At 47.0% G+C, this 12,155-nt stretch overlaps 1 protein-coding gene across 1 annotated transcript; it reads left to right on the top strand.

The window, feature by feature from the left end:
• Positions 1–5,312: 5,312 nt before the first annotated feature.
• CCK (cholecystokinin) lies at positions 5,313–11,857 on the top strand. The gene is made up of 3 exons (XM_049862855.1): positions 5,313–5,363; positions 6,414–6,629; positions 11,475–11,857. Exons 2-3 carry the CDS (start codon positions 6,416–6,418, stop codon positions 11,606–11,608), a joined length of 348 nt encoding a protein of 115 aa, XP_049718812.1. The 5' UTR covers positions 5,313–5,363; positions 6,414–6,415; the 3' UTR covers positions 11,609–11,857.
• The last annotated feature ends 298 nt before the right edge of the window (positions 11,858–12,155 follow it).

Here is a 12,155-nt window from a genome sequence, read left to right as displayed (position 1 = left end):
GCAGTTCCCTGTTTTTGAATTATCTTCAGCAAAATTTTATTTGTGTGTGATATTAATGATATTGTTTGATAATTTTGGTATTCTGTGGGATCACCTTTCTTTGAAATGGGCACGTATAGGGACCTCTTCCATTTAGTTGGCCAGGCACCTGTCTTCCAAATTTCTTGACATAGACAAGTAAGCAGTTTCGGTGTTGCATCTATTTGTTGACACATTTCAATTGGTATTCCATCAGTTCCCTGGAGCCTTGTTTTTTACCAATGCCTTCAGTGCAGCTTGGATTTCTTACTTTAGTGCCACTGGTTCTTGATCAAATGCTACCTCCTGAAATAGTTGAATGTTGACCAATTCTTTTTGGTACGATGACTTTGTGTTTTCCTCCCATTTTCTTTTAATGCTTCCTGTGTCATTCAATATTTTGCCCATAACCAATTACCTTCGAGTTGATCCCAACTCATAGTGACCCTGTAGGACAGAGTAGAACTACCCCATAGGGTTTCCAAGGCTGACAGAACTGACTCGATGGCAACAGGTTTACTTTTTTTTTTTTAATCTTTATGGAAGCAGACTGCTACATCTTTCTCTTGTGGAGCGACTGGGGGGTTTGAACTGTCGACCTTTTGGTTAGCAGCTGAGCACTTAACCACTATGCCATCAGGACCCCTTATTTTGACCATAGAATCCTTCAACATTGCAACTCGAAGCTTGAGTTTTTCCTTCAGTTCTTTCAGCTTCAGAAATGCTGAGCATGTCCTTTCCTTTTGGTCTTCTAACTACAGGTCTTTGCACATTTCATTATAATAATTTACTTTGTCTTCTTCAGCCACCCTTTGAAATCTGTTCAGCTCTTTTACTTCATTATTTCTTCAATTCTCTTTAGCTACTCTAAGTTCAAGAGTAAGTTTCAGAGTCTCTTCTGACACCCATTTGGTCTTTCTTTCCTGCCTTTTTAATGATGTCTTGCTTTCTTCATGTATGTTGTCCTTGATGTCATCCCACAATTCATCTAGTTTTCCATCATTAGTGTTCAATGTGTCAAATCTATTCTTGAGATGGTTTCTAAATTCGGATGGGATATACTCAAGATCGTACTTTGGCTTTCAAGGACTTTAGTTTTCTTCAGCTTCAACTTGAATTTGTATATGAGCAATTGATGGTCTGTTGGCCCAGGACTTGTTATGGCTGATGATAAATACTTGAGTGGTGCAAGTTGTTAAGCACTTGGCTACTAACCAAAAGGCTAGTGGTTAGAACCCACTCAGAGATGCCTCCAAAGAAAGGTCTGGTCATCTGCTTCCAAAAGACTACAGCCTTGAAAATCCTCTGGAGTGCAGTTCTACTTTGCAGCTCCTGGAGTCACCATGCATTGGAATCGACTGGACTCCAACCGGTAAAGCATGTCCTTGAAAATGCCACTAAGTTTTCTACAAATACAAGATGGGCATATGTCTTTGAGATACTTCCCATGGCTGCAAATTCTACATTGGAAATATTGCATCTATTTCACTGTTTATCATTTCAAGTATTTATCATCAGTCATAACAAGTCCTGGGCCAACAGACCATCAATTGCTCATATGCAAATTTAAGCTGAAGCTGAAGACAACTAAAACAAGTCCTTGAGAGCCAAAGTACGATGTTGAGTACATCCAACTGAATTTAGAAACCATCTCAAGAACAGACTTGGAGCATTGAACACTAATGACGGAAAACCAGATGAATTGTGGGATGACATCAAGGACAACATACATGAAGAAAGCAAGACATCATTAAAAAGGCAGGAAAGAAAGACCAAATGGGTGTCAGAAGAGACTCTGAAACTTACTCTTGAACTTAGAGTAGCTAAAGAGAATTGAAGAAACGATGAAGTAAAAGAGCTGAACAAAAAATTTCAATGTGTGGCTGAAGGCATTCCCCAGACTCTGAAACAGACCCCACTTAAGTTCTTTTCACCACAATCCAATGAAAATTTCTGGATTCCAAACTCAGAAAACAGTCAAATGGTTTTGTTAAGCACCACTCCCTCTCAAAAGCAATGTCTTGAACTCATTCACCATGTATTTCAGTCCTTTGCAGGAAGATCTTCCTCATCATCAGGGGCCTCACTCAGTGATGGCAGGCTACCAGGGAAGAACAGAGAGGGCACTGCCCTTTTTTATTTCTCTTCTGGGACAAGGCGATGGACCAAGAGTGAAATTTAATTACCATCTCACACTTGGTGAAATGTAAAAACAACCTCCATCAAAGTAAAATGCATTACAACTGCTTTTTGCTTTATTTGGACTGAAGAGCAAAACCATTTCTTCTAACTAGAGTGAAGTCTACATATCAAAAAGCTTAACAGAGGTTTGCATATGTTAATATAACACCCTGCCCTGCTCTCCCCACACCCTTTCCCTGCTCTGCTTTTCTCCTTAGCATTGGGTCCTTCATGATCTATTGATTATGTTCTTGTTCATTGTCTGCCTCCCCTACTAGCATGGGAGCATCACAAGAGCAGGGATTTTGTCTGCTTTGCTCACTGCTGTACCCCAGCAGTGTCTGATAGATGGTTGGTGTCTTCAGCTGGATTCTTCTGAAATCAGATGAGAATTCGGGGATAGATGGTTTATTTGGGTGATGATCCCAGGGAGTAGATACAAGAAAATGAGAAGAGAGAGAAAGACAGGGAAGGCGGCAAAGCCAATTAAAGTGGTGTTATCAAGGTCACTGCTGCAGATGAAGGGGAGTCAAGGATCTTGGGGGAAGTTCCAGAAGCTTTTGGAATGGTCCATAGGGAGAGCAGAAGACTGGAAGTTCCCATTCCTTGCTGGTTGAGCATTGCCCTCAGGGGAGTTAACACCCTCGCATACCAGCTGAGCCTCTGTGGGGGCTGAGCTTTGAACAGAGAAGTAGAGGGGAGCTTTGGAGGCTTGAGGAGGGAATGCTGTCCTTGCTCTCAAAACTGCCCAGCCAGAAGTGGAAGGCAGATCTGTGGAAACAGGTACCAAAAGCATCTGCCTCAGGAGCATCGAGCAAGGATTTGTTAGTGAACAAATGGATTCTCCTTGGTGCAGATATGCCATATAAGAAAAGCTCAGGCTCCTGCCCATCTTGCTTAATAACTAAGAACAACGGTGAGAATTATTAGCACCCTCAGAAACCCTGGTGGCCTAGTGGTTAAGTGCTATGACTGCTAACCAAGAGGTCACCAGTTCAAATTCACCAGGCGCTCTTTGGAAATTCTATGAGGCAGTTCTACTCTGTCCTATAGGGTCGCTATATGAATCGGAATGGATTCGATGGCAGCGGGTTTGATTTTGGTCTAACCCATTAAGAAGGAAAAAATCATTATTGTGTTCAGGTTCCTTTTTGGTTTTTAATTTTCCCAGAGGATCTTCTTTAACACTTTCCTGTCCAGTATTCTCATTCCTGGGGCAAAGTGGCCACAACTTTATGGCAAATGAAAGAGGCCCCCTTGATGGTCCCTTCTTCATATCATAGTCCTTGTCACCTTTGGCTTTGCCTTGTGACATTCCTCTCCAGCCCCTTGGCCACCCCTTCTCTGGCTCTTTCCTCCATTCATTCCTTCAAGCTGTCACTCTTCCCACCACCCCCAGACTGGTGATCACCACCCTACCCTAAAGTTTGAGAACCACGGTTCTATAACAAGTTTGTATTTCTAGACCTGTCTTGGCCATGGTCACAAATATAACCAGCTCCCCTAACTGAACTACGCGCACATTTAGCAACCTCTTGAAAAACCACCTGAAACCCTGCTGGTGTAGTGGTTAAATGCTACGGCTGCTAACCAAAGGGTCGGCAGTTCGAATCCGCCAGGCGATCCTTGGAAACTCTATGGGGTAGTTCTACTCTGTCCTATAGGGTCACTATGAGTCGGAATCGACTGGACGGCACTGGGTTTTGTTTTGAAAAACCACTGGAAAGCAGTTAGCCAGCTGCTCAGTTTTTAAAACGCTGCCTTTGATTGCAGAAAGATAGCTGCTCCTCGGGTTTGGGGGGTGGCGTTTCAACCCCCACGCGGGTGCCCCACAGACCTGCCACCTCGGGAGCCCCTACCGGCAGAGCTGAATAGGGATTCCGATTTGAAAGAAAGGTTTCCAGATCTCTGCCCGGCCTTCGGTGGTGCGGTGGTGAGGAGCTGCTCTGCTGCTCGCCTTGGTTTGCCGTCTGCGAAACGAGGGTGGCAATGCCTACTCAGGGACGAGGCGACCTCAAGCACTAAGCCCCGGGACTGAAACCCAAACGGCTTCAGGGCGGAGATGGGTGAAGACCACGACAACACACTGGCTCGGGATCTCCCGGATCGGGAGCCAGGGTGCGACCGCGCTGGGAAGGGCGGGTGAGCGACCGGGGCGGGGTCCTTGTCGCCAAGCCTAGCAACCGGAGTTCTGGTGGGGATGAGTCCGGGGATCCGAATGCGCAAGAATGCAGGGGAGGTAGGAGATGGGATGTCGATGTCCTCAGAGGTCGGGGTTAAGGTGGGAGACAAACTGGGACACTCGCTGGCGCCACTTTGTGGCGGCTGAGAGATGCCGCGTGGGCCTCGGGTAGGTGGTGCCTCAGCCTCGAAGAAAACGCAGACCATTCCTGAGCTGGGTTCCTCTGAGCAAAGCCAGATAGTGTCATCCCCATTTTACAGCCGCAGAAAGCGAGGCCCAGGACGCCAACAGCCGGCTGTGGCCGGAGTCCATTCACTGCCCCGGAACACAGACCCTCAAAATCTTGGAGACCTTCAAGGGCTTTTAATGAGGCTGGGAAGTGAGTGACGACCCCGACTTAGCCCTCCCTCCCCCGAGGGAGCACACTAACATGTCTAGAGATGGGAGCTGCCTAGGGTGCTCGGAGAGAGGCCACATACCTTCCCTCTCAGAATTACACTTGGCTGACACTCAGCCCAGCCTGGAGTTCACTAAAGGCTTTTTCGGCTCATTCGATCCCTAAGGAGGATTAAACGCAAGAAGCTTCTCCATCCTGCGGGAGACTCCGACACCCAGGTCTACTGCCCTGACTAGCAAGGCGCTGGAATGGGCAAGGGAGAGGGAGCTGGATAGAGTTGGAGGAGGAAGCGCCTGGAACAGAGAGGAGGGCTGGCCACCCGGCACCCGGCAGGGACAGGTTAACCCGACTACACTAGGCCCTTTCCCCCTGTCCTCCAGGAGCCACCTCAATCGGTTGTCGCCCTAGTGGCCGCCATCTGAGCACGTGTTGCAGCCCGTTTGCGTCAGCGCTGGGAAAATAGATGACTGGACAGCAGTGCCGGGCGGGGCTATTTAAGAGGCAGCCGCCCGCCCACCCTGAACTTGGCTTGGGCTGCCTGCTGCTCTGGTGGGAACGCGAAGCCATCTGCGTTCTTCTCCAAAGGTAGGTTTGCCCTCCCGCCAAAGCGGAATCCAAGGGTCTTTTGTCGTAGGAATGGTGTCTTCAGTTTTGTGCCCCTTTGCATTTTATTCTTCGGTTTTCGTGTCTTCCCTCCGACCGCTTGAATGCCATTTCTTCAAGTCAGAAATAACAGCCCTACATCTAACAATGCATGCTGGGCGGGTGAAGCTGCTTTCGAGACTTTCACGGACGCGCATCCTTGTTTTAAGCGCACAACGCTGTAATATCCTTTGGCAAAGGATGAGCATTCAAAGTGGAATTTGTTAGATTTTACGCAGAGGTGCTGTGGACTTTGCCATCTTTTCAAATAAAATACCTAGAAGTTTTTAAAATTTAAATTCACTTTGTAAATACTGCAGAAAATTCAGTGTTTGGGGGTAGGCATCTGCGGGTGTTTAATCTGCTCGCGAGTCTGAAACGCAGCGGGACTTTGCCAATGACTGACGGCTGAGCGCATATCACTGATTTTAAAAACCCTGCCTGTGTTTAGCTAATGATTTGGTGCCATTTCATGTAGATCCTGAAGAAACTTTCCAAATATGGCTTTTGTCCATTGCTCCCACATTTTTAACTGTGCTTCTATTTTCTCACCATTTATTTCCCTACCAAAAGCTTCTTCGCTATCTGGAAACCTGCTACCTTTCTTCAAAGGTTCGCACGTTTTCTTAATCCCTTGCTTTTCCAGTTAGAAGGCAGACTCTCTACTAACATTTCTTCAACATAAAGGAAAGCAGAAAACATTCTTTCTGCTAAGCATCGCAGAAAACAGGGGCCTCTGCGCGCTCCCCGAACACCGGGTGTGGTTTACCCAAAGACAAGCCTGGTGCACCCTGACGCGCGTGCTGTGGCCACCGTACTCGAGTCTGCGCCCAGCGAGTCCTTTTGCCTGTGCTAGCCTGGCTCGTCCGGAGCGACCCGTGCTTGGGCTGAAACCCTTCTCTGTGCCCTGGCTCCCCCTACTCCCCGCAGGAGCCCACCTGGGCCCCACCTTTTGGTTAACTGCCGCCACCCCCGCCCCCTTGCTCTCCACAGCCATGAATAACGGCGTGCGCCTGTGCGTGCTGATGGCTGTACTGGCGGCGGGCGCCCTGGTGCAGCCCGCGCCCCCGGCTGATCCCGCTGGCCCCGGGGTGCAGCGAGCAGAGGAGGCGCCCCGGAGGCCGCTGAGGGCAGTTCAGAGGGTGGACGGCGAGCCCCGAGCGCACCTGGGAGCGCTGCTGGCCAGATATATCCAGCAGGCCCGGAAAGGTAAGGATGGCGCCTCTCCATCCCTCACGTCTGCCCAGGATCAGGGCTCCCAATCCTTAGCCTCTCCCCTAGCGCCCTACTGATGGAGATACCTCTTGGGGCAAACGCAGGCGATAGGTTAAGCTAAAAGGTTTTTCATTTTCCTTTGCCTGGCTATACCTCACTAGACGTTTCAGTTTTCTGAACATACTTTGTAGCAAACTCGGGGAGGGGGGGCGGAGGGAGGAGGGGCAGGAAGCGGTTTTATTAGGAAGATGAAGCTTTTTAAAAGGTTTCTTTGAACTAATTTTTGGCCCGGTGTTGCTAAGTTCAAGGCATTTTATGAAGACATTAAAAGATAAGATTTAAATTCGCTTTGCAAATATGAATTTAAATGTATGTAGAGCTCTCTAAAAGGGTTCACATAACCAGTAAATAGTCTGTTGTAGATGCAAAGAAACCTGTAGCCCCCAGATATTGGCAATTGGAAACACTCTGGCAGGATGTGATCAATACTGCCAATGCCTGAGATCTGACAACAGCAGTTAGAAAAGAAGTGACAGTGTCAGTGTTCACCAAACTACGTAATAGGAGAAAGGAATCGGTAGCAATTTGGAGTTCTTCTTGGCCATGATTGCCCAACCCTTTATTCAACCAACTCCATCCACAGTGACACTGATGGTGGGCACTTGGGCTGCGGGGCAGGTGCTCAACTGGACCAAAACATTCAGCAAATGCCTCAGGGTGAAAGTGGGAGGCAGGTAGGCTCCCTTTCCCAAGAGGCTCTCTTGCTCTACCAGATTTGACAGTTGTTGGGTACCCTAGAATGGATTCTGCCTCATAGGATCCCCATGTGACAGAGTAGAACTACCCTCTAGGATTTTCTTGGCTGTAATCCTTATGGATGAAGATTACCAGGTCTTTTCTCCCTTGGAGCTGCTGGGTGGGTTTGAACTGCCAACCTTTTGGTTAGCAGCCAAGCACTTAACCATTGCACCACCAGGTTTCCTCCTGGATTTGACTAGAGGAAGAGAAAATGGAGGGCTTGGCTCTCCAGAGTCTCCCATGGTTTCTTATGAAGGAGAGACTGGAACCTTTTCAACTAGGGGATTTCAGAGGGAAAGAGAAGTGACTCATTATATTTCTTCCTCCCTTTGGGAAATTGTTGAAACTCCCACCTTCTGTTTTGCTTTCCTGCTAATCGCATTGAAAGAGATGGAAATACTAGTAGGATAACAGAAAAGGTCTGAGAACTTTCGGGGCTCCTGGTGATTATCTGTCTGAAAGTGATTTAATATCTGACCCTGAGTTTGGGCTGAATTTCAGCCAGATCTATCTGAAACTTTCTAGGCTTTTTTTTTTTTTTTTTTCTGGAAGAAAATCTGAGAGCTAATCCACCTTGCTCCCCTCCCCACCTTCAGGAAAGATCATAGAGAAATAGTTCCAGAAAAAGCCAGTTACAACATTATTTCCCAGGTCTGATGCTTGACAGTGGCTCTCATAGCACACATCTTAGTTGGAAATTTCTTCCTCTCACTACTTCTCAACGCTTCTTCCTTGGCCTTCAGCCTGTTGTCCAAACAACCCAGGTAGGAATGGCAGTCACCTGAAACTTTAGCTGCCAACACCCACAGATTAGTGGAAGCTAGAAAACAAGCATGTGCTTCTATTTGACAAATATGAACTAGGGATAAATATATATACATTTAAAAATGGTTCGGTTTCTTTGAATATTTTACCTATTTGGAGATTGTATCAGAGTTTTACTCTGGTGGTGCAGCGGTTAAGAGTTCGGCTGCTAATCCAAAGGTCAGCAGTTCGAATCCAGCTGCTCCACAGGAGAAAAATGTGGTAACCTGTTCCCATAAATGTTACAGCCCAGGAAACCCTATAGGGCAATTCTACTCTGTCCTATAGGATCACTATGAGCTGAAATTGACTTGATGGCAATTCTTGCTTTGCTTATTGTGTACATAATAAGAGCCTCGGTGGAGCAACAGTTAAGCACTTGGCTGCTAACCAAAAGATTGGTAGTTCAAACCTACCCAGTGGCTTCTGTTTTGCTTTCCTGCTAATTGCACTGAAAGAGAGAAAGATATAGCAATCTGCTCCCATAAAGATTATAGCATAGAAAACCCTATTGGGCAGTTCTACTCTGTTACATGGGTCTCTCTGAGTCAAATATTGACTTGATGGCACCTAACAACAACAAAGTATGTATAGTGCTTAAAGGTCCTAAACAAGATCATTTGCTCGTTGGGTAGTGCTCAATAGTTTAGGAATGGCCCAGAGCTTTCAGTGACCTGAAGAGAAGCAAATCTATAGAGGGGAAAGGCTTGGGAGGTATCTAACTTTTACTGTGCACCTGCCCCCTGCCCAGCAGGCCTGTAATGTCACATCTGTATTACACGCATAGTATTATTACCCCCAATTTGTCATTGTGGAAACTGGGGCTCTATAAGAGTGAGTAGCCTACATGAGGCTGCACATCTAGGCAGCAGCAGGGCTGAGCCTATCCACAGGGTCTAGAACCATCCAGCTTCCCAGTTGTATTGCCCATTCCAGGTTTGAAAGTTTAGAAGAACCAGACTCTTCCATTCAATCCCATAAATAATGTGTAAGCCCTTGTCTTGGGTTAGGCGCTGGGGAAGTGAGTGAGGACTCTGGCAAATGCATGCAAACAAAGCACGGACAGAACTGCGTGCTGAGTGGGGACATTGAGGTGTATAGCAAGCGCAGCTTCTATGGCTCAGCATGGTGTCCCCACCAATAACCCAGGCTGCTCACTGTCTCAAAGCTGTGGCTTTGCTTATAGTTAGAAATTTGGGCAGTGCCCAGCCCTTAGAGTGGGCATTCATGATCAGAGCAGGCAGGAAGGGAAGATGGGGCACACCTCGTTGCATGTGTGTTACAGGTAACTGGGTCTGTAGGTTTTGCTGAATGAGAGGACTCATGTTTCACCTGAAAGGTCTTGAACAACTTAATAACAAAACCCAAACCAAATCCATTGCCATTGAGTTGATCCCGACACGTAATTGTCCTATAGGACAGAGTAGAACTGCTCCACAGGGTTTCCAAGGAGTGGTTGGTAGATTTGAACCGCCAGCCTTTTGGTTAGTAGCCGAGCTCTTAACCACTGTGCCACCAGGGCTCCCACTTAACAACAGGGGCTGTTTTTCTTCTGTGTAGGCTGGGCATAGGTCCTAGAGGGCTGCAGTGTGCTGGGTTGACTCTTAGTTCTAGGCTGGGAGGGGATTTGTGGGGGACGAGGAGAGGAAGGGTGGAGGTGTTGCTCTGCAGAATTGTTACCTTTTGTTAATTTAGCTTGCTTAATTTGAAGACCCAATAAGACAGCGTAGCTGCCTCTGCTGTGTCTTTGTTTAATAAAGAAGCTGATAGGAGCAGCCTTTTACAGCATCACAAGGGGTAGGGACCCAGTGGCCTAGCCCAGTGGGAACTATCTAGAGTCCTCTTCTCCTCTACCATCAAACCAAACTGAGCTTGTCCTCTGAGTTCTCTAAGGGATCTTCCTTCAACCTTAGTTTGCACAGGACTGATTTCATACCCCAGGAGGCCACTCACTGTGACCTGTGGGCTAGGACTGTGTCCCATGCCTCCAAATAAACCACCTCATCCTCTCCCTACTCATTCAGTCTGAATTGCACACGAGAATCACCCTGTCCTCAAGGACTTAGCTCTGATTCCAAAGGGCCCATTTGTGTTTTGGCCAAAATGACTGACTGATTTAAATGACCTCTTGGCCACCCTTCTGGGCTAAGGATTTTAATCTGATGGAGTGTCTTTTTCTCAATATCGTTTTTTAAAAAGAAGTTAGCTTTCAAATTAATCATTTTAAACAGTATATTTCCAGCAATGAGGATCAATTCCATTCTTTTTTTTTTTTTTAAACCATCCCAACACCAAAATATTGTAATTGTATTAAAAAAAAAATTACCTTAACAATGAGAGCTCTCCAGAGGACAGCCATGTTCAGAGCGATTAAGGGGTGAAATTTAAAAGCCCATAAGTACTGGGGATTAAGGGGTGAAATTTAAAAGCCCATAAGTACTGGGGAGATTCTCGGCTGGCTTCTGCTGAGGGTCATGTACATAAGAAAGAGCAGCCTTGGGGGTGGGGAGACAAAGGAAAACTTAGGCAAGTCCCCAGTCTCTGAAACCAAACCACTTGCCAGTTGCCATTGATTCAACTCCAAATCCTGGTGACCCCATGTGTGTCAGAGTAGAACTGTGCTCCACAGGGTTTTAATGGCTGATGGTTTGAAAGTAGATCACCAGTTCCTTCTTCTGACGCTCCTCTGGGTTGGACTCAAACCTCCAACCTTTCTGTGAGCAGCTGAGTGCTTAACCATTTGCACAACCCAGGGATTCCCCAGTCCGTGAAAGGCAGGAAGAAATGAATCCACCTAAATACTTGCAGAACACAAAGCAAACCCATGTAAATAATTGAGTAAATAGTTGCCCTTTCTGGTGCTCAGCTGCTAACAGACAGGTTAGTGGTTTGAACCCACCTAGAGGCTCCGTGGAAGAAAAACTTGATGGTCTGTTTTCCTAAAGGTTCTGGGCTAGAAAACCCTATGGGGCAGTTCTACTCTGTCACATGGGGCCACTATAAGTAGAAATTGACTCGATGGCACCTACCAACAATAACTCCAGTTGCAGAGACATGGATTCTTCTCCTCTCTTTTATCGTGGCCGAAAAATTTCACTATCTTGGTAGCTCTTTGACACCCTTAAGAAGGTGTATGTTATATTTTGCCGGGCTTTTCCCGATGTTCTCTTTTACGAATTGAACTAGTGATGCTCTTAGACATAATGTTCCTATCTCCTTCCTCCCTGACCCTTGTAGTTCCTTCTGGCCGGATGTCTATCATTAAGAACCTGCAGGGCCTGGACCCCAGCCACAGGATAAGCGACCGGGACTATATGGGCTGGATGGATTTTGGCCGCCGTAGTGCCGAGGAGTATGAGTACCCCTCCTAGGGGACCCAACCTTCGTCAGCTGGACCAGAAGCAACCTCCCATCTCAGAGAAGACAGAATAATAATCACAGTCATAACTTGTTGTCTCTGAAGAGTGACACTTTAAGTATCTATTTATTAAGTTCTCAATGTGAAAAACTTGTCTGTAGGATTGTCCAGTGCCAATGTGTGTGAATGGAAGACACAATGTTCCCCTCATCTGTGACTCCTGGCCCTGAAGTGTTGCTATGCTATTAAAGTGATTTCATTCTGCTCCCTCCTTCCCTGTGTCTACTGAAAACAAAGGGCTCCATTTGGTCTGCAGAATGATCAAGGAAGGAGGCCTGAGATACTATGCCCAAGGACAAATTCCTGCAATAGGTGACCATGAAATGGCTTGGGAAATGTGGGCTGGGCACGCAGCTGACTTTCTAGCTGCAGGGGAGGTGGCAAGTGAAAGGGTCTTCTGTGGTTAGCTCCAGGGCCCAACCCTGCCCCCCAGAACCCTGGGCCCTGGCTGGGCTTCACTGTGTACAAATGACCTACCCTGCTGGTAATGAGGACTCATT

The sequence above is a fragment of the Elephas maximus genome, chromosome 20 (assembly GCF_024166365.1).
Source record: "Elephas maximus indicus isolate mEleMax1 chromosome 20, mEleMax1 primary haplotype, whole genome shotgun sequence".
NCBI lineage: Eukaryota > Metazoa > Chordata > Mammalia > Proboscidea > Elephantidae > Elephas > Elephas maximus.
Note: the sequence above shows the minus strand (reverse complement) of the source record. Positions and strands in the feature narration are given on the sequence as shown.